The sequence below is a fragment of the Microplitis demolitor genome, chromosome 3, assembly GCF_026212275.2.
Source record: "Microplitis demolitor isolate Queensland-Clemson2020A chromosome 3, iyMicDemo2.1a, whole genome shotgun sequence".
NCBI classification, from domain to species: domain Eukaryota; kingdom Metazoa; phylum Arthropoda; class Insecta; order Hymenoptera; family Braconidae; genus Microplitis; species Microplitis demolitor.
Genome location: NC_068547.1, coordinates 24261371 through 24287593, shown reverse-complemented (window position 1 = coordinate 24287593; position 26223 = coordinate 24261371). Strand labels below are relative to the sequence as shown.

The 26223-nt window shown below is 27.4% G+C and overlaps 5 protein-coding genes across 12 annotated transcripts; 2 read left to right on the top strand and 3 right to left on the bottom strand.

Annotated features, from left to right (window-relative positions):
• Positions 1 to 11: 11 nt before the first annotated feature.
• LOC103571989 (spermine synthase) lies at positions 12 to 6463 on the top strand. Of its 6 annotated transcripts, none has more exons than XM_008550364.1 (9): positions 674 to 870; positions 953 to 1206; positions 2394 to 2691; positions 4643 to 4754; positions 5399 to 5521; positions 5583 to 5737; positions 5826 to 5915; positions 5981 to 6169; positions 6240 to 6463. In XM_008550364.1, exons 3-9 carry the CDS (start codon positions 2410 to 2412, stop codon positions 6384 to 6386), a joined length of 1098 nt encoding a protein of 365 aa, XP_008548586.1. In that variant the 5' UTR covers positions 674 to 870; positions 953 to 1206; positions 2394 to 2409; the 3' UTR covers positions 6387 to 6463. The 6 variants fall into 6 exon arrangements, with proteins under 6 accessions (XP_053593517.1, XP_008548586.1, XP_008548585.1 ...); XM_008550363.1 differs by having other exon boundaries at positions 674 to 880; XM_053737542.1 differs by lacking the exons at positions 674 to 870; positions 953 to 1206 and adding an exon at positions 12 to 101.
• Positions 6464 to 7625: 1162 nt separating this feature from the next.
• On the bottom strand, positions 7626 to 9267 carry LOC103571990 (uncharacterized protein DDB_G0273453/DDB_G0273565-like). 2 transcript variants are annotated; one of them, XM_053737544.1, is made up of 3 exons: positions 8885 to 9267; positions 8617 to 8730; positions 7626 to 8533 (listed from the first exon to the last, which is right to left on the bottom strand). In XM_053737544.1, the coding sequence occupies exons 2-3, from the start codon at positions 8716 to 8718 to the stop codon at positions 7646 to 7648; spliced, it is 990 nt and encodes a 329-aa protein (XP_053593519.1). In that variant the 5' UTR covers positions 8719 to 8730; positions 8885 to 9267; the 3' UTR covers positions 7626 to 7645. The 2 variants fall into 2 exon arrangements, with proteins under 2 accessions (XP_053593519.1, XP_053593518.1); XM_053737543.1 differs by having other exon boundaries at positions 8617 to 9266.
• Positions 9268 to 9419: 152 nt separating this feature from the next.
• Positions 9420 to 13865, top strand: LOC103571991 (nuclear receptor-binding protein homolog). Its single transcript, XM_053737539.1, has 12 exons — positions 9420 to 9645; positions 10387 to 10675; positions 10946 to 11047; positions 11222 to 11446; positions 11548 to 11678; positions 11749 to 11843; positions 11904 to 11987; positions 12069 to 12356; positions 12434 to 12677; positions 12751 to 12952; positions 13030 to 13149; positions 13235 to 13865. The coding sequence occupies exons 2-12, from the start codon at positions 10541 to 10543 to the stop codon at positions 13706 to 13708; spliced, it is 2100 nt and encodes a 699-aa protein (XP_053593514.1). The 5' UTR covers positions 9420 to 9645; positions 10387 to 10540; the 3' UTR covers positions 13709 to 13865.
• Positions 13866 to 14642: 777 nt separating this feature from the next.
• On the bottom strand, positions 14643 to 22165 carry LOC103571994 (uncharacterized). The gene is made up of 16 exons (XM_053737537.1): positions 21422 to 22165; positions 21099 to 21355; positions 20907 to 21038; positions 20692 to 20804; positions 20538 to 20605; positions 20308 to 20467; positions 19462 to 19610; positions 19019 to 19385; positions 18613 to 18894; positions 17912 to 18345; positions 17620 to 17790; positions 17235 to 17556; positions 16959 to 17168; positions 16312 to 16878; positions 16087 to 16231; positions 14643 to 16017 (listed from the first exon to the last, which is right to left on the bottom strand). The coding sequence occupies exons 1-16, from the start codon at positions 22063 to 22065 to the stop codon at positions 15092 to 15094; spliced, it is 4947 nt and encodes a 1648-aa protein (XP_053593512.1). The 5' UTR covers positions 22066 to 22165; the 3' UTR covers positions 14643 to 15091.
• Positions 22166 to 22755: 590 nt separating this feature from the next.
• Positions 22756 to 25851, bottom strand: LOC103571992 (probable serine/threonine-protein kinase DDB_G0278845). 2 transcript variants are annotated; one of them, XM_053737538.1, is made up of 5 exons: positions 25015 to 25851; positions 24788 to 24922; positions 24294 to 24701; positions 23875 to 24207; positions 22756 to 23760 (listed from the first exon to the last, which is right to left on the bottom strand). In XM_053737538.1, exons 1-5 carry the CDS (start codon positions 25316 to 25318, stop codon positions 22937 to 22939), a joined length of 2004 nt encoding a protein of 667 aa, XP_053593513.1. In that variant the 5' UTR covers positions 25319 to 25851; the 3' UTR covers positions 22756 to 22936. The 2 variants fall into 2 exon arrangements, with proteins under 2 accessions (XP_053593513.1, XP_008548592.1); XM_008550370.3 differs by having other exon boundaries at positions 22757 to 24207; positions 25015 to 25850.
• Between the last annotated feature and the right edge of the window lie 372 nt (positions 25852 to 26223).

The window sequence follows — 26223 nt, the reverse complement described above, 5'->3', positions numbered from 1 at the left end:
CAACCTGACTACGTGCTTGTTGTGCTTCACTCGTTCCTATTCGTTAATCTTCGTCACTCGTTCACGTGACTCCATACGTCATGCAGGTTATTGTGAAACAGGTGAAGATATAATAATAATAATAATAATAATAATCATAATACTAACGTGACTAACGTTCACTCACATTCATTTCTATACTTGCAGTACTTTACTATCGCATGTTTCATATAATGGAGATTATAGTTATCATTGCATTACCTTCACATACATACACACCTGAGTACACCTGAATAATGTTCTCCATATCCAAGTTTTAACACTATAGATATATATATATATAATAATGGAACGCGTTGCTTGGAGACCATCGTTATTATTATTACAAATAATAATATAATTGCCCTAATTATATTTATAAATAAAAATTTTTAGTTAAAAGTAAAATTCAAAATATTTACATGAGCAATAAAGATATAAAACATATAATAAAACATGTACATAGAGCGTTAATAAGTTTACATACCGTTGATAAGTTATCATCAATCTATAAGAGAGAAAAAAACTGTCTATAAATTATCATTGAATCATGAAAAAAACAATAAACAGCACAGCACTGCAGATTATTTAATATTGTTCAAGGCAATTGTAGATGTCATTGTTAACGTTTTTCTCTCTCTCTCTCTCTCTCCACGCTCTCTACTCTCCCACCTTCTTTCTACGTATATATGTTGTGTAATCTGTTATAATTGTGATTGTGTTATATGTAATATGCAATATATGCATTAGTTAATGGAATAGGACAATCAGAGATCAGAGTTGAGAGCAGTTAAAAGCAGTTGAAAGCGTTGAGAGTAATTCACCAACAGTTCATCAGTAGCAGTATCGCCAGTACTAATAAGTATACCACGTACTGAAGTACCATTTACCAGTCGTCAGTCGTATAACAGTTGTATAGTTAAGTAATTTACAGTATCAACAAACCAACAATAGCAGTAGCTGACAATCAATTAAAAAGTTGTTGTTTTATTAAATATCGGTTGGAATTTGGACTTAAGGTACTGGATAGACTGGAGTCACGTACTAATAACAAATATACAATAAACAATATTATTAAACTATCTATTGAAACTAAAATTTAATAATATAATAAATAATTTCCATATATATTACTAATTTATAGTTTATATTTTATAAACATTGTCAAGTTAGTGAGAGTAAAGAAGGGTGAGTATTTAAAAAACAAAACACATTTAAAATAATTAATTTAATGATTTAACATAAAAATTATGTCAATTTATGTATTAATCCACACTTGACAATTTTTAGTAGTTTGAATTCATATATATATATATATATATATATATATATATATATATATATATTAGAGCGCTTAAAAAAAAATCGACTATTTTCTTTTTTTTTTTTTATGACACACCTAAAATATCGTTGTATACATCGAAAAAAAATTCCCTTAAAATTTGAGCCCTTGATGTTAATTTTAAGTACTTTGTTCTTCACTTTTAATTTTTTCCATTTAAAAACATGTAAATCGAATAACTTTTTTTTTTTTTAAATTGCTATAGCTTAGCCGGATTTTAAGCTATGGTTTTGAAATCAGTTTTTATTTGTAGAGTATTCGTTGCTTTTTGAAAGTCTATAAAACCATTTTGCTCTAATTATATCCATGTTGATTGTATCAACTCTGAAAGTTGATTTTTTAACTTTTTTTTATATATATGTTTGTTAATTTTTTATGAAATTTCGTCCTCTACAAAATTGTTTATTACACTTATATTGCTAAAGTGTATTGTTCATAAGATACGAGCAGTTGAACATTTTACAGTAAAAAAAAATTTTTTTTAAGCTTAGAATAGTAAATTTAAAATGAAAAAGGAAGTACTTAAAATTAATATTAAGAGTTCAAAATTTAAGGAAATGTTTTTTTCGATGTGTTCAATGATATTTAGGTGTGTCAGCGAAAAATAAAAAATAGTTGATTTTTTTTAAGTACCCTAATGTATATTATTGTTATACTGCATACTTTTGTAAAACGATGTATTACTTTTTGATGGCCTTGAGGGAGCTTCGGTTCTAGGGTCAAATAAATATGTTTATCCACCCACCCACTCATCCATCCATCCATCCATCTATATATCTATCTATCTATCTATATGTATAACCAAGTATGTTGATTGATTACGTAAATTGAGCTAATAAATTTATTGAGAAATTTAACTTATAATAATTTGTTATTTTCAATAAATTGAATAAAAATTTGTATAACATATTTTATTATTGTTTAATTTATATGACATAATAAATTTTAATAATTGTATTATATTTTATAAATTAATACAAGTATTTTCTTTTTTTACAAATAATAATAACAATAATTAATATTATTATTAAAGTTTTCAGTTAATCAGAATGGTGGCGCACACAGTTCTTCTTGACTTTACAGTATCATCAAATGTTATCACTGATGTTGAAAAAAGATCAAATCTTAAGTCAACAATTGTCAATGTATTGAATGATTATTTCAATGATTTAAAACCACTTACCGAGGCAACTATTGATGGTAGCTTTATTGCACTATACAGTGGACCAAGAGCTAGTCTCATAACTGTTAGAGGATATCCTCAAGGATTAGTTACTATCAATGTCGAGTATTATAAAAAAGATGAAGAAGATGCATTATTGTCATTTGAGGTATATATCATTTATTTTTATTAATAGTTAAAAGTAAAAATAAACTAAGTATTTATTTACATCTGTTAGAAAGATACAGGGTATATACAAATATATTGTCCCGCGTTTTTATTTTTTTATTTTCTTTATTCATATTTTATAATAATTATATGATTGAAAGATTAAACGGTTACAAAATTTTATCTAATAGTATATTTGAATAAAAAAAAAAAAAAAATAGTATATTAGAATGATAGAAAATGATAATATGTGAGTGGATAGTTGGGTATATTATAAAAACGCGAAAAGAAAAAAAAACACAGCTTAACAGACAGGACAATTGTAGCAGTGGCGTTACTTGGAAGCTGACATTGCCTTGGCTTTGAATAGTCAGCGAAGCAAACGTTTACCACCCGTAAGGCGAGGCACCATATATGATCTCTATTTGACATTATCAGGTAGAAACAAACTATTTTTCAATCACCAATTCGAGTTTATAATAATTTTTATTGTTTTAACATTATTATTATTATTATTATTATTATTATTATTATTTTATACAACACACTTACTATTAAATAGTTTTTTATCCTTTTTATTGTTTACAATATAATTAGATAATTATTAGGCTAGTCGGCTTGCCAGGAATGCTGAATGAGATAACCCAGCACTTTTTTATATAATATTTATATTAATTATATGCACTTACTATTGTTATAACAATAATAATTATTATTATTATAAAATTAAAATTAGATTTAAATAAATAGCATTAAATTATAATAGTATATATATAGTTAAACTATTGACTAGTTGAAAAAAAAATATATATTTTAAACTAGTAAATAACAAAATTAATAATAATCATTGTTATTAATTTAATTGTTGTTGGTGGTTCATTTGTTATCCATGTTGGTTGTTTTTATTATTATTATCATTACAAGTATTGTTGTTATTTTTATTATTGTCACTATCATTAACGCTGCTTGTAAATTTTTACAATAGTATTATAAATCACATATTTCATTATAAAACATTTTACCTGGATATTAATTAATTTATATTTATATATAGATGTGCGGGGTGTTTCTATATTTGACTTAGGTTACAATAGGCGCACAATAACATTCAATAAATTTCTGTATATTACGGCATTGAAATATATACTTGTATTCCCCCATGATAGCGGACGATTAAAAAAAAACTTAAGAACTCGTCGGCATGACTCCGTCCGTTTGTCTACCTGCACATGAAGAATAAAGGAAGTGCATATGTTCTAGCTATTGGCCCTCGATAGATTTCCGTTGATTACTCAACGTCCACCCACGACAAATATCGTAAATATCTGTATACAGATATTATGATATCTATCGCATACCTACGTAAGCAGGTGCGTTCCATGTCCATTGTAATATTTAATCACGGTTAACAAATTATACAACAAAACTTGGCCGTTTATATTACAATTTTTGCATATGTTCACCGTGATAGTTTAAAAACATAAGAATTGAAAAATTTCTCATTTGTACGACTGTTAAAAAGGTTGATGACATGTGTCTGAAGAGGAAAAGTCTGTGCGCTCATACGCCACTTAGCGGTGACTCTTGAAACTACACCCTTCTCTGTATTTGCACTGTATAAATTAAAATGTTTTTTTTTTTTCCAAATTTTAAAAAATTTTTATTTCTGTACGCTTTATATTGAAAAAAAAAAATTTACTTTAGCAAAATTAATAATCAATGCAATAAATTATAATTTTTAATAGTTATTATATATGTTAATTTATAATGTGTGTGTTGTGTGTGCGAGTATAGGTTTTAGCAAAAAATAACATATAATATCATTACGTATATATTATATATACTTGAGTATTATAATTATATTATATTATAATAGATGACGTAGAGAAGTTTTTTAATTAGATAGTACGTTTATTCTGTTTATTCGTTGATTCGCTTGACGGCTATGATAGTCGACCAGAAATTTGGAGATGGCAATGCAGGCAGCGGCAACAGCTACGCGATCACACACGCTTGCCCCAATAAAACGCGGAGGCCCATTTGAGAGATACTTTCCTACCAGCGGTGAGTTTTTTTATTTATTATTATTTTTACCGGTCAATCCTTATCGGATAACTATTAAACTATTACATATCCGTATTAACTACTATCGAAAAATAATATATATTAATCTACCCACTCCCCCCTCAACTATAGTAATAATAATATTCTATTAGGATTTTAATAGTTTCATTATTATTTGCATTATATCATTTAACATAAGTGCTTACAGCAATACAGCTTTATTATTATTATTATTAGTATATTAATAAGTAATATTGGCTGTGCTTGAGTAAATAATATTTTTATCTATTTTTTATACTCTTTTTTAATTTTTTATTTATCATGAAATATTTAAAAATAAAAAAAAACGCATATCATATTGATAGTTTTTTTTTTTTTTTTTTTTTTAACAATAATTGAATATTAATCCTGTAAAGGCAATATTTTAATTGAAATCGATTACTTAACTACTGCATGCTCTCATAATAGAATGTTTTTTACAATAATCTATGATGATGATATCCATACATATGGAGTATTTATTTATTTTATTAAATTTATTGTTTAATATGACACACAGCACGCATATTATTTTTACCAAATATTTATGTTGTATATCCTAAAAATAATTATAATAAAACTTTTATAAAAATTTATTTATTCAGATGAAAGACTATTGGAGTACGATATTGATAAACTGGTATTTGAAGAAAGATCGCCGTATCAAAAAGTTCAAATTGTCCATTCAAAATCTCTTGGTAATTTATTAATTCTGGATGAATTACAAAGTAAGTAACAAAGTAACTTTTATATTTAACAACTGTTGATATACGTATATATTATTAAAAGATATGTCAGAAGCGGATCTCATTTATACACAAACTTTGATGCAAAAAGGTAAAGAAAGTTACACTGGGAAAGAAATAGTAATTTTAGGCGGAGGTGACGGTGGTTTATTATGGGAATTGCTCAAAGAAAAACCTAAACACGTAATAATGCTTGAGGTAATTTTATCTTTGTATAACTTTTATTAATAATTATTATATTGTAAAAGTATGTAACACAATAATAAAAATGAAAAATAAATTTAAGATTGACGATGTAGTTATAAAAGCTTGTGGTCAACATATGAGAAGCGTCTGTGGTGATTGTTTGGACAAAAGAAAAGGAGAAAACTATGAGGTAAATTATAAATTATAAATAATATTATATTATGATTTTTTAAATAAATTTTGTTATTACAATAGATTATTATTGGTGATTGTGTAGAAGCACTTTCACATATGGTAGAAGAAGGCCGGCAGTTTGATTATGTTTTTGGAGATTTAACTGATTTACCAATCAGTCCACCTGATGGAGATGCATGGGATTTTATTAGGCTTATTTTAAATAAAACAGTTAAAGTATTAAAACCTTCTGGAAAATACATGACACATGTAAATTAAATATTACTATTATTACTATTCATTAAATATTTTTATTATTATTTATTTTTTTTTATTACAGGGTAATGGAGCGTCCTGTCCTGAAGCTCTGAGTATGTTTGAAGATGAATTATCACAATTATCAGTACCCGTAACATTCACAAAAGATCGTGCTTTTATTCCTTCATTTTTTGAGGATTGGATTTTTTATCAAGTATCCCGTAAATGATTGATCAGATATTATCAGTATCATGTATCCAAAAAAATTATAAATTTAATTAATAATTTTTTCCTATTATTATGACACACGATGTAATGTAGTTAGCTATTTTAAATTAACAATTAATAAGACACAAACCTATAGTTACCTTTTAAAATTTTAATTAATGAAATTTAATTTTAGAAACGCGTGTATATATGTATATATTAGGGTGGCGCAAAAAAACCGACTATTTTTCTTTCGAGTCTCTGATGAAAATTTGTTGGTTTACGATGTTTTAAGAAGCTTCTTCAAAAATCAGCTCGATAAAAAGTTTTTAAGAGGTCGCTCACGAATTTTTAAAATATCAAAAATTCTTGAGCACCGTTTAAATATTTGAATTTGGGCTCAAATTTTCAGCAGAATCATGATTTTACAAATATAAACTATTGCTGCCATGAGAAAGAAAAAATTTTGAAATAAAAAATTCGAATTTCGATCATTTTTGATATTTTCAAAATTCGTGAGCGATCTCTTGAAAATTTTCTATCGAGTTGATTTTTTGAGAGGCTTCTTAAAACATCGTAAACCAACAAATTTTCATGCGAGATCGAAAAAAAAATAGTCGGTTTTTTTACGCCACCCTAATATAAATATATATACATATAAATATATATTTTCAGCAATTTAGCACAAATAATGAGATTGTAATAATAGTAAATTTTTAAATTATTCTTTTATTTTTGAAAAAGAAAAAAATAGTATTAACAAATATTATATTCTTCATATTTAAATAATTTAATTATTCAATAGATACATATTTTTTAAAACAAAACCATAATATTGATTTATTGAACAATATAAAACAATAATTGTGTCATTAAAAATATGATACTTTAATTGAAACTTATTACATTTACATGTGAAAGAAAAAATAATCACCACTACTAATTGGTTAAGAAATTTATTTTTTTCCATTATTTTTATTGAAAACAAAAAAAAAAATTATAAATAAATAAAAAATGATAAATGAAATGCTGGGGAATTGTATAAAAATAAAAATATTAATTCATTGATTAAAAAAAAAAAAAAAAAAAAAAAAAAATTCATTTATATTAAGTACAAAGTGGTAATGTACAGTGAAAAATAATTATTAAATAGTGCGAAACGTATCAGACTTTTTCAATAATTTGGTTCTTGGCCCCGATATATATGCATACCTAAATATATATATGGTTATAAATAAATAATATTATGTAAAGTACAAGATTACAAACATAAAAAGTTTATTATGTTTCCAATAAAGATTCGGTGCAACGAAATTTCAAAATTTCATCTGTAAAATGATCGATTTCTTGTATTGATGGTTCTGTTTCACTTTCAATTAATATTTGCTGAAGCCACTGTTGAATTTGTTTTGGATGTTCATCAGTCAATTGTTTTCCGTTTTCAATATTATTATTATTATTAGTAAAATCCGTAATTTTATATTGATTATGAATAATTGTTTGTTGCGGAACATGATTATTAGAAGCTACTTGTAATTCTGAATAAAGTTTAAGCGATGAATTAATTGTTTGATTATTAGTTATTTTTTCTATAGAATAACTTTCTGAATCTTGAATAATAATATCAGCATCAGTATTTGAACACATTGATGAGCAATTTTCTTCATTATCAATTTCATCATTATTATTATCTGATAATAATAATAATTTAGAATTAAAATCAACTTTAGTCTTAAGTTTAGTATTTAAAATACCGCTATTACTATTATCAGATATAGAAGATCCATTTGAAAAAGTAATATTTGAGAATTTAATAGTAACATTTTCATCGTTATCATCTATTTGTAATGATTTATCAAAAGTTATATGATCTTTGTTGTCATCTTCGTATTCATGAATACTATACGGTTCAATATTTTTAATAATAAAATTGTCTTTGTTGTCAATAAACTCAAGTTTACCAAATTTAACAATCGATTCACTCAAATTTTTTGAGTCATTTACCAAATCGACTGCAATACCAGGTATTGAATTAACTAATTCCCAATCAGATTGTAAAATTGATAATTGTTGATTGTGAATAGCCTCTATTTGTCGTAATAATTTTTTTTCTCGAGCCATCAATGAATTTTTTAAATCTTCAAAGCAAACACTAACTTGTGTACGTACCTATAATTATTATTATTATTATTATTATTATTATTATTATTATTATTATTATTATTATTATTTACTATTTCGATATTATTTACCTTTGTTACATTTTCCTCCAATGATTTAATTTTTTCCGTTATTATTTTAATTCTCGTTGTATCACTATTGTTATCTGCTGATTCTTCTTTTTTTCCTATCATTATATTCTTTCACTAAAAATATATATATATAAGAGTATCTTGTTGCTTTTATTTTTTTTCTATCAGAGTTAAATAAATTTTATTTCTTTTTATTAACTGAGGAGATTTAATTTATTGCTGTGGTTTTAATGTTTGGATCAGCTCAGAGCTCTGATCAGCTGCTTACCAACATATTTACTGCAATTTACTGATATTCACTACTTGTAGCTGCTACTAGCGCATACATTCACATATATTCACATACTCATACATTTGGCATCATCCATGGATACATGTAGAACTAGACAATCCATAATCCATAGATTCATAGCATTCATAGTAACCTGCAGATGTATCATTTTGCTGTTGCGCACAAGTTGATGGAGATATGGATAAAAATCATAAAGATTAACAGTCGGGAAAAAACAACCACTTGCTCACTCCTTCGCTCCTTCACTCCTTTCAGTGGCATTGAGTCCATTAATTAAAAACAAAATAAAAGTTCATTTCTTGTTGGTTAATTGTGTTCTATATTTTGGATTTTAAATGATGAAAACTTATTCGCTCACGCCTGCGCATTGCGCAAACATCAGTACCTCGCATCCTCACATGTATACCCCAACCTAACGCATTACGCATGCGTAATTATTAGATGCATTATAAGGATAGATAATTGCCTTATTACCTTATTACCTATTTGGAAGTAGCACGCAGGCGTAGCAAGTTCTTATTTATATTCTTATTAGTAATTTCAATTTTTTTTCATTATTTTTCCGTAGAAAATTTTCATTAAAGGATTTTAATTTTTTATGTAAATATCGAAAAATCGATTAAAAATTATCGATTGTTCGATTAATCGATTTGGAGGTTACACACTATTGTTGTTATTCTTAATATACCGTGGGTGACCGTGGTAGAGCACAGTCAAGCACAGTAGAGCATAAAAAGGTATAGTACGTATATGGTTTATGGTATTTGGTATATCAGTAATCAGTATTCAGTTAAATTTAATACGTTCTACATAAGTTATAACCAGTTTTAACGTTCTAACGTTCAGTACCATCAGTACCTGTCAGTACCATTCATTAATCCAGTACTAGCAATACTATTCAGACAGTATTTTAAGTCTCTGTACCATTAAGACTGTAATTATTAATTAATAATTATATTACTCTCATTGTGTGTAGGTGATGTCCATGATATTGTTTCTATTTATTTAATAATATTTATTTTTATTTTGCTGAGGTTATACTTTGGTTAACTTCGAAAGACACACACACACACATACACCGACAATTAGATTTTTAATAATTATTATAAAAAACAAGATACTTTTTATTGTCCGGATGATAGTGATGATGATTAATGATAATTATACCAGTACAGTTCTATAAATCAAGCCATTGTACATCCCAAAGTGTCAAAGTGAGAGAAGAAAAAAAAACCGTTGATTTGGTTCTCTGTGTGTTTGTGTGTGTCAAATATTTAATGATGATGTCAGTAACATGTTAAATGTAACAATTCTACAGAGGCATATAAAAAATGTTTTATGACAACAACAACACCAATTATTATTATCATTATTAATTCACAGATACATATATATATATATACATATGAAGAATTATTTTTAATCATACAATTGTTGAAAAAATAAATATATTTATATATATGTATATATTCTTGTAGTTGTGTATTGAGAAATTGCAATAATATAAAAAAAAGAAAAATAAATAAATAAATAAAAGAAAAAAAATTATTAACGCGCACCAATGAGCTTAGTAATAATAACAACTCTCGAATCAATTTGGTGTGGAGATTTTTTTGTATCTAAAAAAGTGTAATGCCTGGGAGTCGCTCTAGTACCGCTGCTGATCCAGAACATAAATCACCACGTGAAAGTAGTGAAGATTCTGAAGATGAGAGTGAAATTTTGGAAGAAAGTCCCTGCGGGCGGTGGCTGAAACGGCGAGAAGAGGTAAAATTAACTCATACATTCACATAAAATAATTCAAATTTTTTTTTCAACATCATTTTAATTGCACTGTATAAATTAAAATGTTTTTTTTTTTTTTTATTTTTTTTTTTTTATTTTTTATTTTTTATTTTTTATTTCTGTACGCTTTGTATTGAAAAAAAAATTTACTTTTGCAAAATTAAAAATAAAAAAAATTAATTATAATTTTGAATAGTAATTATATATGTTAATTTATAATGTGTGTTTGTGTGTGCGTGTGTGCGAGTATAGGTTTACGTAGGTTCCAAATCAGCTGTGGCCGGTGCTGAAGGTGCTAATTTTTCTGGACAAGGTATGTCAAGAGGATTCGAGAGAAAAGTATCAGAATTGGAGGTAATTTATTATTATTTAACTGACAATCCTTAATACATGTATTTTTCATTGAAATAATAATAATAATAATTAAGTAGGATGTTTAATTAATTTTGTAAAAAAAAAAAAAAAAAAAAGGATAAAAAAATTAAAATATTTTCACTAGATGAATATAATTTTTTTTTGCATGTGCAGGTAGGACAACGTGATGTTCCAGGAATTGACTGCGCTTATTTGGCAATGGACACTGAGGAAGGTGTCGAAGTTGTATGGAATGAAGTGCAATTTTCAGAACGCAAAGATTTTAAAGCACAAGAAGAAAAAATTCAACTAGTTTTTGAAAATTTAATACAATTAGAACATCCAAGTATTGTTAAGTTTCATAGATATTGGACTGACACTCATAATGACAAACCACGAGTAAGTTAATTACATCACTGTTATTACTCCTATTATATTTATTATAGTTATATTATTTTTTAATTAACTATATCTGTTTTTTCCGGTTAATTTTTTTATAGGTAATATTTATAACAGAATACATGTCATCTGGCTCACTCAAACAATTTCTCAAACGCACAAAACGCAATGTAAAAAAATTACCACTACAAGCATGGAAACGATGGTGTACACAAATTTTATCAGCATTAAGGTAATAAATAAATAAATAAATATTTATCCATATCATAAATTTATAATTTTTTTTTACATCAACTTTTTAGTTATCTTCATTCTTGTTCGCCACCAATTGTTCATGGTAATCTTACATGTGATACAATATTTATTCAGCACAATGGCCTAGTAAAAATTGGTTCAGGTATATACATAATATACACATATTAATGATTTACAGTAATAAAAAATAAATAAATTTCAGTTGCACCCGATGCGATACATCATGATGGACGAACCTGTAGAACAAATGTTAAAAATATGCACTTTGTTGCACCAGAATATGGAAGTGAGTAAACGGTTAATAAATATTTAACAAATAGCTTTAGCTGAAACAATAAATTTTTTATTTTTATATTTAAAAATATAGATTTGTTGACACCGGCAATTGATATATATGCTTTTGGAGTTTGTGCCCTTGAAATGGCTGCGTTAGAAATACACGGAAATGGCGAAAGTGGGACTCCTGTTACTGATGAAAATATTAAAAAAACAATTGAGTCATTAGATGATCCTCAACAAAAAGATTTTATAAGAAAATGTCTTCAATCAGAGCCGCTTAGTAGACCAAGTGCCCGAGAATTATTATTTCATCCAATATTATTTGAAGTTCCTTCGCTTAAATTACTTGCTGCACATGCTTTAGTAACGTCAGCAAGTAAGTTATTATTAAATTTAATAATACTTGTCTGGATACATATTATCTATTGATAAATTTATTTATTTATTTCTCAGCCAATATATCTGAAACAATAACAGACCAAGTTTTGCAAAGATTATATGGACCGGATACAGTAGTCGCTGAAATAAGATATCAAAATCAATTATCATCTTCCACCGCCATATCATCAATATCATCATCATCATCATCTTCATCCTCGTCTTCATCATCATCGTCGTCACAACCGCCACTACACCAAATTCGATTGAGTGACATATCTGTCACCGAGAAATTGGAAAAATTTGTCGAGGATGTCAAGTAAGTTTATGATGATGATAATAATATTATTTAATTGAATTTTATCTGAATATTGTAAAAATTATTGACACAGATATGGGATTTATCCTTTGACCGCATACATGGCTAAACTACCTCCACCTTCGGCAGTTCGACCTCGAGCAATATCACCTGAAGTTACTGAATCAGTTAAATCTGTTACACCTGAACCTCTTACTCCAGAAGCCCGTAGGATAGTTCATATGATGTGTAATGTTAAACCTAGTGGCGGTGGTTGTGATAATTTAGAATTAAATGTAATTATCTATATTTATATTTACAATTGCATTTGCATTATTATTTTATCATTAACTTATTAAATTATTATTTATAGATGACAATATTGCTGAGAATGGATGACAAAATGAATCGTCAATTAACATGTCCTGTTACTGAAACAGATACACCACTTATACTTGCACAAGATCTTGTTGATAATGCATTCATAAATGAGGTAATAATTTATATATATTTTATAAACTTTATCGTTCAATAGATATATATATATATATATATTCTTATATCGTATATGTTTGTAGAGTGATCGTGACGCACTGGCCCGTTTAATGGAGGAAACAATACGAAGTTTTTATAACAAACAAAAAATGCGACCAACAATGGTATCTTTAACAAATTTGCCAGCATCATTGCTACTTCCTGAACCAGAATTACCCCGTATACAAGATTTGGAAACTTTGAATCATAATCCATCATCAACATCACCCCCATCATCAGTAACCTTAACTACATCAGTATTTAAAAATGACGTTAAAAATATTACACAAAATGATTTAACATCAGTGGTTGCAATATCAGGAACAACGGAAGCAATATCATCCACGTCGTCTTCATCATCTGCTTCATCATCATCATCAATGATACCTTCTACCAGCTGTAGCAATGCTGAAGCTCCACCTTCTACAACAACAACAAATAATGATTCAATAGTAATTACTAATAATAATAATTCAGGAGACATTGAATCAGCTGTGGTGGCTGATAGTATTTGCTGATAGCATTCGCGGCTCCAGTTAACCAAAATACTTATAAATACACATAAATATTGTGTGCCACGAGCACAAATATATAGGCTGTATTTTTATATACATATAAGACGTAATATAAAGCCTTTCTCTCTTCTTCCCCTTCGTATATATATATATATATATATATATATATATATATATATATACATTATATTTTTAAAAATTTTAACATTTATTTGTATTAACTATTCACTCATATTTTTACGTATTAGTTTGTATGTATATATTATATTGATGTATTATTTGTTAATTCAAAAAGATTTTTAAAAAATAATCAATGTGTACATTAAAAATGAATTTTTTTTTAACTTTTACTGCTATATTTTTTTTGCCGCGAGAGAACGACTAATAAAAAGTCATGAAATGCAACAATTGCGATTAATATTATTAATAATAGAATATGCTATAAACTCGGAAATTACGTATACTCTGAGTGTATATTAAAATTTGTACATATTTTATGTATGTCTCTTGATTAAATCAATTTTATTTAATTATTAACTTAAAAAATAATAATAATTTATATTTAAAAAAATTAAAAATTTTAAAGATATTTTAATATTTAAACTAGTCATACAGTAAATGCTATTTCTTATTTTCCTTTTTAAAATTAATACACTACGATCATATCGTATAGAGGTTGCTTTATTTTATTATTAAAGGTTTCACATTAAGTGTATTTCACTAATGTAACTAACGTAAATAAAAGACATTAGTGAAAATAAATGTGATAATCAACAAATAGTTTATACAGATCTGTCTTATTAATAATATACATATATATAAAATTGACTGTCAGCGATAGTTATCGTTACTATTGATATAACAATCAAAATATATTTCAAATAATATATACATAAACAATTATTTTTTAATGTTGTTTCATCTTTTTTTTTTTTTTTAACATTATTTTTGTAATGATTATAAATATTATTAATATAATAAGTGTGTGAAGATTTGATGTTTAATATCTAAAAGTTTCAAGTTTTAATTTTGGTATCGAATGCAAGAAAATTACCTTGTTGTTTTTTTATATTATTTGTGGAAAAAGCACCCAAGTCTGTTTGTTACGTTCATACTATGTATTTTCGTTACAACAAAGTTATGAAATTTATCAAACTAGAAAAATAACAGCATTGTGGACGATATTTATTATTATTATTCTTATTAAAATTATTTTGTGGTGCTGCCTTTTAATAATCAAATATGTATTTTTCTTGCATGAATTTAAAAAATTTTAATTTTCGCATGCATCCTCATCCATACACAGCTTACATTATTTTAAAGTATACATATTAAAGTTGCTTGATGCTTTCAATAAATAAAAATAAAATCCTTGACAGTTTGAGCTCATCGATTTAATAAATAATCCAGATCATGTGATATACGATCAAGCATACCTACTCCTGTAATAGTATTTGATGTTGTATTATCACAATCAGTAATTGTAATTTCAGGATTTTCTTCTTCTTTAATACTACTATTGGACCGTATACGTTTGTGTTGTTGTTGTTGTTGTTGTTGTTGTTGCTGTTGTTGTTCATTTGTACTCGCAATATCTGGAATAACATTAATTGTATAATCATCAAGACATTTTTCTTCAACTACATTGTTAACAGAGGAAGATGTTGACGTTGCAGCTGCTAAAGTTACATCTGGCATAATCATTGTTACATTTATTCTTGATTCAATATCCGCACTGCACAAAACTTTAGGAATGCACTCTGACGAACAATCTACTTGCTGAGCATTACTTCGACGACAATCAATACTTCCGCCAGCAGTACCTAATTGATCACAATTAAATGTCGTAGTATTATCCGAAGTATGATAAAATTCTAGTGGCGGTGGTGGTGGCGTTGGCGATGGCATTGATGATGAAATATTATTATTACTATTATTATTATTATTATTATTATTATTATTATTATTAAATGTATTTGTAATAGATTCTTGATATTTACGAGGACTTGTACTGTATGTTTCAAGGTTTATGTTATCTGAATAATTAATACGAATTTCAGGAAGAAATATATCACGGCGATTTAATGAACAAGGAGGAAGAGATGAATTATTTAAAAACTGTTGATTATTTATTTCACTAGAAATTTGTTTATTACTACCAGGTGTTGCTATTGCTGTTGCTGTTGCTGTTGCTACTACACCCCGTGTTCTTATGTATGAGCTCGGTGGCAGACGAAAGACACTAGCTGTTGCAGAAGATGATGACGCCGGTGGTATACTTTCGGCACTTTCGACAGGTATTTTACTATTGACTAAAAATAATAATTAAGTTAATAAATTATGTTTTTTAAAATAATATTAAATGTTACTATTATTTTTACCTTTAACAGGATCTGAAAAAGTTATCATTGTTGTCGTGGTAGTCATATCTTTATCAACATTTTTCCGTCCTATAATTTGTTGAAAAATCGGAGCTATCAATTCAATCTCAGGGCTTCCGATATTTAAAATTAATATTCCAAAACCCTATTCAAATAAATAATTTATTATTTATGTATAATTAAAAATTTACTCTATTTTTGAAATATAAAATATAAAATACTTACAAAATAAGCTGAGACCGATGCAAACAGATAGTTATAAAACTCTGAAGTGTAATTTATGTAAAACATAGAAGCTACCTCGACAAGAATAAGATTACATATTATTATAGCGGCGTGATTAATTATTCTTACTCTTTGCTGAAGAAATTTATTTTTCACGACAACAATTCCACCGTCACCACCACCACCACCACCACCACCAGTTAGATTTTCAACATTTTCAGTGAATGCATGAGCTCGGTGTAAAACTCCAGTGTAAAGTAACATAAATATCAGAAGCATTGTAGCAACACAACTGACAAATATACTATATACTCCTCCGCCAAAAATCAACCACCAAGATTCATGTCTTCTGCCAGTACTAGTGTTATGAGTTAGCTCTGTTGTCAAAATACATAAAATTGGTAAACCCGTAATTACTCCAATAACTGTTGGCTGAAAATGTCGACTTAAACGTCGACGACGACTATAAGTTATGTCTGCATAGACAATCAGAGCCTGTGATATAGGTGCAGCCATTCCTATCAGCAAAAATGCTTCTAAAGTTACAGCAGTTCTTGCATAATCTACCTAAAAAAAAAGTTAAATACCGTAATCTATTTATACAGATGAGTTATTATTTATAGATTATGTGTGGATTTATTGCTTACTTCTGGTACAATATTGCATGTTGCATACACAAAAATTGACATTGCGCCAATAAGTGCACTAGAAGTTTGTAATTTCAAAAAATTCAACCATGTTGGCCGCTTCCAAAGTATAATACCCAAAATAATTGAAGACATAGTACACTGGAGCAAGCAACTACTACATCCCAACAATACTATGAACGTTGATGGCTTACTTTTTGCATCAACCACCTATATACAAATTATATATATAAAACATAAAACATAAATTTTGTTTGATATTTAAATAACACAAACCTTAATTGCACGCGTTGTAAGAAAAACAGCAAATGTTCCGGGGCTTGAACATATGCACTGTGTTTCTGCCTGATTATTACCAGCTATCAATGTAATGCAAGATTCAAAATCCCAGGAACCAGTAGACAAATCCTCGACACCACAAGATACGTTCCATCGTTTCAATAGTGATTGATTTTGATGTAAGTGACCCAGTGTAAGCACAATTTCTATTTTTGATGTCGATAAATCAATTTTTTGTTTTTTATTTAGAGAATCTTGTTCAACAATTGCAACAGTTATAACACGTGAATTAAAATGGTACTCGAGATCAGTACCGTCCCTAAATTATATATTGTATTAAAAAAAATACATACATAAATATTCAAAAATATCATATACTAACTCTAATTCCTTAACGTAAGCAGTCGGTAAAAAATTTGTAATGTTTTTATAAAGAATAACTGCCCCGTTTAGTAATGACGTTCCGTTAGTAAATAATTTAGACTCATCTCCTCGTCTCCGTCCTTGTTTTATAACTCTAATTTCTACTTTATCATTATACCAATACGGATATCTAGAAACATAACAACAAATATTTATTTAAAGTTTATAAAATTCATCGTATATATATATATATATATATATATATATATATATATATATATATATATATTTTTTTTTTTTTTTTAACTCACGTAAAATCATCGATAGGAATTTGCAGCAAGAACTTTATTTCTTTAATTAAAGATGAAAAAACAGTAAAAACATAGAATGGTTGGATATCTATTATCATCGATGGCAAGGCTAGATGTTGTTGCTGGGTTGTATTTTTCCCCCAATATTCTACACTTCGCTGAACAAGTTGCTGCATAAGTAACTGACGCCGGAGAATTGAATTTTCATCAGCAAGTATTCGGTTTATTATTTGCATAAACACTTTTGCTGAATTATGTTCACTATTAATTTGCTTTTTATTAACGGCGTACTGTTGAATTTCAGCCAAAATATCTATTATGCCGTCAGCTTCTCCAGGATACAGAGATAATTCGCGTGAACTTAAAATTTCCCATATACCAATAATGGTATCGTGAGTGGTAGTATTCTGATAACCGAGAGTCAACCTGCGAAACTACACAAATAGAATAAGAAAAATATATTATCAATACAATAAGCATATTTATAAACGCATTTTAATTTAAAGAATAAAGAATATAAGGTGAAAGATTTAATACCCGATCAGGTACTAGTATCTATTAATATCTGATCACTCCATTAGGTCTTTTAGCTTACGTTAAATGTTAAAATATAAAATAAAAAGCAACACGTACGCGGTATGCACTTGCTGGCAAAACATTAAATCTAGTTTTATATTTAAAATTAATAAAATAAAACGAACCTTTGTGTACGGATAAATGAGAGGTTGATATAAGCATTGAGAAAAATCTGGAATTTGCCACATTGGGGTAGTAGCATCTTTCATCGCACATATTCTCGATACTTTGTCACCCGTAAATTGTCGGGGACACTCTAAAAGAGCTGTTGAACCGGGTCCAGTATCTGGCCAGCGCATTCCCCAGGTATTTTCTTTTCTACATATTGGAACAAGTGTCCGATTGATTACATCCACTCGAACAGACATTGAACGATGAGCAACATTACAAGTATATATTGCTGATTTCTACAAATAACTTAATATTATTATTTAAAGTATACTATAAAATGATTAATTACATGAAAAAAAAAAAAAAAATATAAATATTTATTTATCAATGGCGTATTATATTGTTAATTGTTTTTTTTACCTGAGCATTCATGATTTTAAGAATACTTCCAGCTGGGTAAAGATCCTCCCATACTTGGTGTCCGGGCTCAAGTTTCAGCAGCGCGCGATTTTTAGTCCAACCGAATCCTATGTCTAAACTTTCTTTGTTCGGAGATGTTATACACATGAGCTGAATGCTGTTACCTTTATCTACAGTAGCGCTCATAGGAAGAATTTTCACATGGGGAGGTCCGTCTTTGACATTTATGTAAATACTTTTGCATTGCTGTAGTCCACTGTCAATTGCTTGACAAGTGTAATACCCAGCATCAAGAAGGGTTGCTTTGGGGATTAGCAAAGTAAAAGTATACATGTCATCGTTGAGCTCTTGTTGGATCTCGATAGCTCTGCAAATGTACATTAATGTAAATGATCCTTTATTTATTATTTAAATTTATTTCAGCATAAAATAACGATAATTACCTTATGGATTTGCTAACATTCACCAAAATATCGTCTTTATACCATAAAAATTTAATTTCAGAGCTTCCTTGAACAACGCATTTCAAATACAATTCATCTTCTAGACGAACTTGATTGGTATTTTTAGGATTACTAATTATTTCGAGTGACTGGCAATGAGTCAATTACGGAAAGATTTATCAATATATAAACATATAATTATTATATAAATATTAAAAGTGTGCTCGTAGTAATAAAATTATCAATTAATAATACTTATTCGTACATCAGTACAAAAATAATTTACAGGAGGGTAGAGTAAATCTAAATGAGTAGAAAAAATTTGACTTATTATTATTTAAAAAAATATACAATAAATTTACAATGAAATCTTGAATCAATATCAATCACGATTTTTACCACTTTGAGACCCTTTGCGAGAATTATAAAAATATTCCTAATTATTAATTATATTTTAAGTGCCAATTTTCCAAACCGAGTTTATTTTTAATCTGGCTATATATTATTAATATGTATAGTATATACTAGGAATTTTCTAAAAATTTGTGTTACCTTTAGCTTCTACTACCAAGACACCATGACCCGCCACTCTAGTCCCTAATCCTGCTGATTCTCTTTGGTCATACGTGGCGTCAAAGGTCAGAAATATAATTTTATTTGATGAGTTTCTATAGCCTTCGATTAATGGATATCGTAAATACGAACGAACATAAATTTGTACTGATCAAAATAATTGTTAGGATTTTTGGCTTTATTTTTTCTCCGTGTTCCGTTTTCTCCTAACTTTTCGCACACTTGTAATATTTATTTATCTATAGTATAATAATAAAATAAAATATAAATTACCTTTATTTGAAGAGAAGGTTTCTGTCTAAGTGTTAAATGAGTTGATTCTAAAACAAAGTCATTTAGTCGTCTTCGTTGAACAAGGCGGTTTAATGCATCACGAATTTTATCACTCTCCGTCGAAATTCCAAAAAACATAAATAACACTTCACCCGATGGTCTATTTATATAATTAAATTTATTCATAAATACATAATAATAATAAGTTTAAATAAAAAAAATATACTTACGTAACGGTCTGTACTTTCAAATCCTCTATAATAGTTATGTCTGCATTATTCTTGAAATACTTAGTAAGCTATGGACATAAATGGACATAAAAAATTATAATTAATGTTGTAATGGTATTTTATAGTAGATAGTACAGTAATTCCATAAATTTACTTGTTTCTTCAGCAAGCTTTCAAGGGCACTTATAGTCTGTGACAGTACCAAAGTACTCCGAATTAAGGAGCTAGTGTTTGCTAATTTTATTTGAAATTCATATCTCACCCTATCTATCAAAATAATTATAATTATTAATAAATATTTTCTACCGTAGTACAATAATGTACTAATAAAAATATTAAAATATTAATATTAATATAAATGTAAATTACTACTAAAAATAGAAGAGATTGATTGTTGTTGTCGTTTGCAATTATTTAGCATATTACAGGGTCGATTATTTTCTTGGTCTTTTTCAATATACAGACATTGGAAAATACATCTTGGGGTACCTTTCTGACATTCTGTAAATATCATTTCATCAAATAATTTTATTTTTTTTAAAAAATATAATAGTTAAATACCTTGATTCGAGTTAATTATTTCAGTGATTTGTTGATTATCATTAGGAATTATTGGTATTTCACAATAATCACCGGTATAACCGGGCCTACAATGACATTTAATATATTCAGCTCCTATATGACTGCAGGTACCTCCGTTGTAGCAAATTGCGTTGTAGCTTGGATGATTAATATATTTATTATTTTGATCAATACAAAGAGGCCCGTATGAACAATCTTTTCCGCTGAATTCATTAAAGCAGTGGCACTTGAATTTACTAAATAAAATTTAATGGTGTAATTTAAAAATTATAATTAATTTTTGTGTAATGAATAGGAAATACCTATAACTTGAATCGACGATACAATTACCGGCAAAGGAACAATTTTTAACAGAACATGAATTTATATTTATTGCTTCTGGAGTAGTTATTTCATACGTTAGATTAAATCCATATACATCCAACAAATTATCAAGAACCCGAACATGATTGCCCTCGAGTCTTTCAAGCTCAAATTCAATAACAACAAATGGTCTATTTGTTTTCAATAAACTATCCTCAAACACATTACTTTCAGTGACATCCTTTAAGACTGTTGCTCCAAAATTAGTACTTTCCGGTGACTCATAGTATGCATACTCTGTGATTTTAAGACCTTTGTATACATACAGTTGAGTTAAATAAACAGCAATAGTAATGTTATCAATGTTATCAATGTTACTGCTAGCCAATTGTATTTCTGTGGCATCAATAACCCAATGACACTTTATTGGAACACTAAATGCTCTGGGAAAATTTGGTGTACTAATTATTCCTCGTAAAGACGTCAAGTAACCACCACAATTTCCTGATTTTTCAGTTTCTTTATTTTGATTTATATCATCATCATCATTGCTACCTCCACCATTACTTACACCAATAAAAAAAATAACTAATAATAAAAAATAATAAATAATATTACATTTCTTAGATATATTTTCCAACATAATAATAAAATACTGTTGTTATCAATAAGTAGCTATATCTCGGGTATCACATATACTTTTCATCAAAAGATTTTTTACTGTATCGGTTTTACTGATAAACACCATGATTTTAAAACTCAATAAATATTTCTTATAATAATAAATATTTATAATTTTATATTATCTCTATGTATGACACTTGTGTCCTATATACTTAAAATTAACAACCCACCCATATAACTGATTCTCCTCCGGAATTTATTGACAAGCTAGTGGATTGTATCAACACATGCCTTACGACTTTACGATCTACATATTTTTTAAGTATTACGGAAATTATACAGCACTTAAAATTACTGACAGTGACAGGGTTACTGGGTGTACAATAAATACTTATCATTTTTTAGTATTAAATATATTTTATTATAGAATATATATGACAGAGGTAAAACCGGGTGCACACGCGCAAATACAATGATGGAACAAAGGCGCATATGGCTATAAGAATTTAGTACTGCGACTACTACTATACTACATAGTATTCGTACGAAAACCCCGACACACCTTTTTATATATATATATAATTCAAATTACAATATATTTATTTATAATATAAAAATAATGTAACTAGATGATATAGGTAAGAAAACCACAATTTCATATAAATTTATAGCTTTAAAATTAAAAAAAAAAAAAAATATTCATAGACCGCGTATTATTTTCTAAAAAAATTTGATTTGTCGTTGTTTTATAACATCAAGTTACGATATCGTTGATGATGATTATAATAATGATAGTATAGTTTTAATACCAATAACAATTGTATGCGTATTTTTATTGATCGAAATATTTAAGTTTGCATTAATATACAAATAACAGTACAAGTATATTTTTACAAGGAACGGTTATAATTAATAAATAATCGTAATGATATCGGCAAAGGTAATTGAGATATTTTTGTTTTCATGTGAGAAGATAATGATTTTATATCGACAATGTAAGCACAAACTCGTGGTTGATTATCATGGTTGCAGTTCTGCTGTGAATTGCAATCATTGTTATCAATATTATTAACCTTTGACCGCTTCGATAACGATGGATGACTCTCAGTGTTATTAAAATAATCGGGTATCCCCGATTTATTAGTTTGCTGCTGATGTCGGGGTTTTATTGAATTAAACCATTCCATTGAAGAATCATCATCATCATCATCATCCTCGTCAACATCATTGCTATGTTTTAATGTTTTCATATTAGTTAATATTGAGGCTTTTTGTCCAACAGATTGACTATTATCTACAACAGGCGAATTTTCCTCAGATAATTGTTTATGTTCTTTGTCAACTTGCATTATTTCTTCATCATCTTGATTATTACTATTGATTTTATAATTTGAATCACATGTTAACGAGTCTAATGATTCTTTTGCGGAGGTGAAAACTATGTCATTAGAATTTATTTTCGAGTCTTGTTCTTGTTGACTGTTGTCATTATTTGAGCATCCCTGCGATAAATACTGACTAGTTGACGGTTGAAATGCATTTTCCGATAATTCCTGTTCTTTGGTTTTATTATTTTTGTCTTTATCGTCAATACTCTTACTATCTAATTTAAATAAATTCAACATATTTTTAGCTGGAGATTTTTTTTTTACAACTCGAAATGAGGTAACTTGTTCTATTCCATCATCATGCTCTTCTTGTTCGTTTGGTTCACCTAAAGGATGATGTTCAAGACAAAAAAATAATTTTGTTTTACGATTTTGACGTCGACAAATTTTCAAGCTTCTGTCTTTATTATTAACACCGTTAGTATCATAATCATCATTACCATCATCATCATCATCATCATAATCATCATCATCATCATCGTCGTCGTCGTCGTCCTCATTATCATCATCATTATTATCATTATCATCATTAAAATCATCATTTAGAGTACTGTAGTATGAATTATCGTTCGATTCCTCAAATAACGGGACAATACATCTTTCTAATGAAGATTGAGTTGCTGAAGAAAATGAATTGGTTGCAGCCTTATGAGCTCCTGCTGTGATTGGATGTTTTTTTTCTAGCTCTGGATGTTCAGCCCAAATATTTTCACGTAACTGACATCGAATTTTATATCGGCATAATTCTTGCAGTGATAAAGGCTCCGAAAACGCTTTATTGTAACAAACAAACAAACAAGCTCTATTTATTTACTATTCAAATAATTTAAAAATATATAATTATTATTAATAGACTTACGTAATATAAGTGAAGTATTGTGGTAAAGACTATCATCTTCAACTTTATCACTGTTGTTGTTATCGTGATGATCACGGTTATTATTATTATTATTATTGTTATTATTATTATTATTATTATTATTATTATTATTATTATTATTATTATTATTATTATTATTATTATTACTACTATTATTAGTATCTGTAGGTAAAACTAGTGGAGCAAATATAACCGGTAACATAACTTTATGTTTCCAACTGTCTTTATCAACTCTTTCAATACGGAGCAAATGATCTTTATAAGGCATAACTAAAATCCCTCCAACTTTAACAAATTGTTTTATAAATGCTTCATGAGATTCTGGACAAGCAGCACCACAGTATACTCTGTCGTATTTTCTAGTACATTCTACTTTCAAACAGTTCCCTATATAATGCCCAAATAATATGATTGATATAATTTTTAAATTAAAAACTAAACAAATAGATAATACTATGTATAAATATATTTACCGTGCATAAATACTGGTTCACAAAAATCAAATTCATCAATAGCTAAAGACTTTTGTTTAAATTCCTCTAATTTTTCGTATGCATACTCCATGCAATCTTTATTCAATTCTATACCATGATTTGTTCCATGATGTTCTGTAATAAAATAAAAACCATGCATAATAATAAATATTTTGTCTTATTATAAATAAATTAATGAATATTTATATAGATATACAACTACTTACTTAGAATTAATCCTGCCATCGTACTCAAATATCCAGTTCCTGAGCCAATGTTGAGGAAACTTAATCCAGGCTCCAGGGACAATCCTTCCATAACTTTACTGTATATACAGGGTGCTGATAGATGAATATTTCCAATCTTCCATGATAAATCTTTATAAGCTTCACTTCTGTGGCTCGGTAAAACGTAATCACCCCTATCAACAGCTCGAAAAATTTGCTCAACTTTTTTAGTTTTTATGTATCCTAAAATTTTTAGAATGTCCACTAAATCATCATTATTTTCACCACTTGTCACATTTCCCATTTTTTAAAATATATTTATATCTTGGTGTACAACCACACACTGTTTCAATAATTATTATAAATAACTAAATTATTTTTTAATAAATCAAAGAATAACAACAATATTAATGATAATTTTTAAAGGGAAGATATATATTTAGTATGACGTTGGTAAACGACTTTTATACATATATAAATATATGTATTCATTTGATCTTATTGCGCACAACACATATCGACATAAACAAACTTAAATACGATGTAATAAATGACATCTCTATTTTTAATCGACATTAACTGAAAAAATAATTTGACAAGTAAAAATTAACAGAAAACTAAAATAAATAATATTTTATTTAATGTCAATTGATATTTTATTCATTGATTGCATTGCCTGCACGATAAAGACAGCTGATTATATTTAAAAACAACCATCAATTCATCCTTTATAATTGTTGTTGTTAACTGACATAAACAAGAGATAATAATAATAATAATAATAATAATAATAATAATAAAACTTCTTGGGTTTTTTTTAACACACTCATATACTTTTATCTTTTTGTATATGTACATGTATGTAAATATTATTTTAGACTATGAATTTATTTTTTTAGACTTTGTAAGGTAGAGACATCTACATATGATGTTATTTTTTGATAACTTGTCATATAGTTCCTCTATCTCCTCTATTAATAAGAAAACAAAATACGCGCGTAACTTAATGTTGTTTAAATTAATTTAATTATATAATTGTTTACAAGAAATACAAATTATACATTATTAATTTATTAATTATGAAATTTTAAGTATCATACATCCGACAGTTTTAATGTTTTTATAAACAAATTACTTGTAATTAGAAAAAAATTTTTTTTATTTTTGATGTGTATTTTTAAAAATTTTTTCCTATAAATATTTTATTTG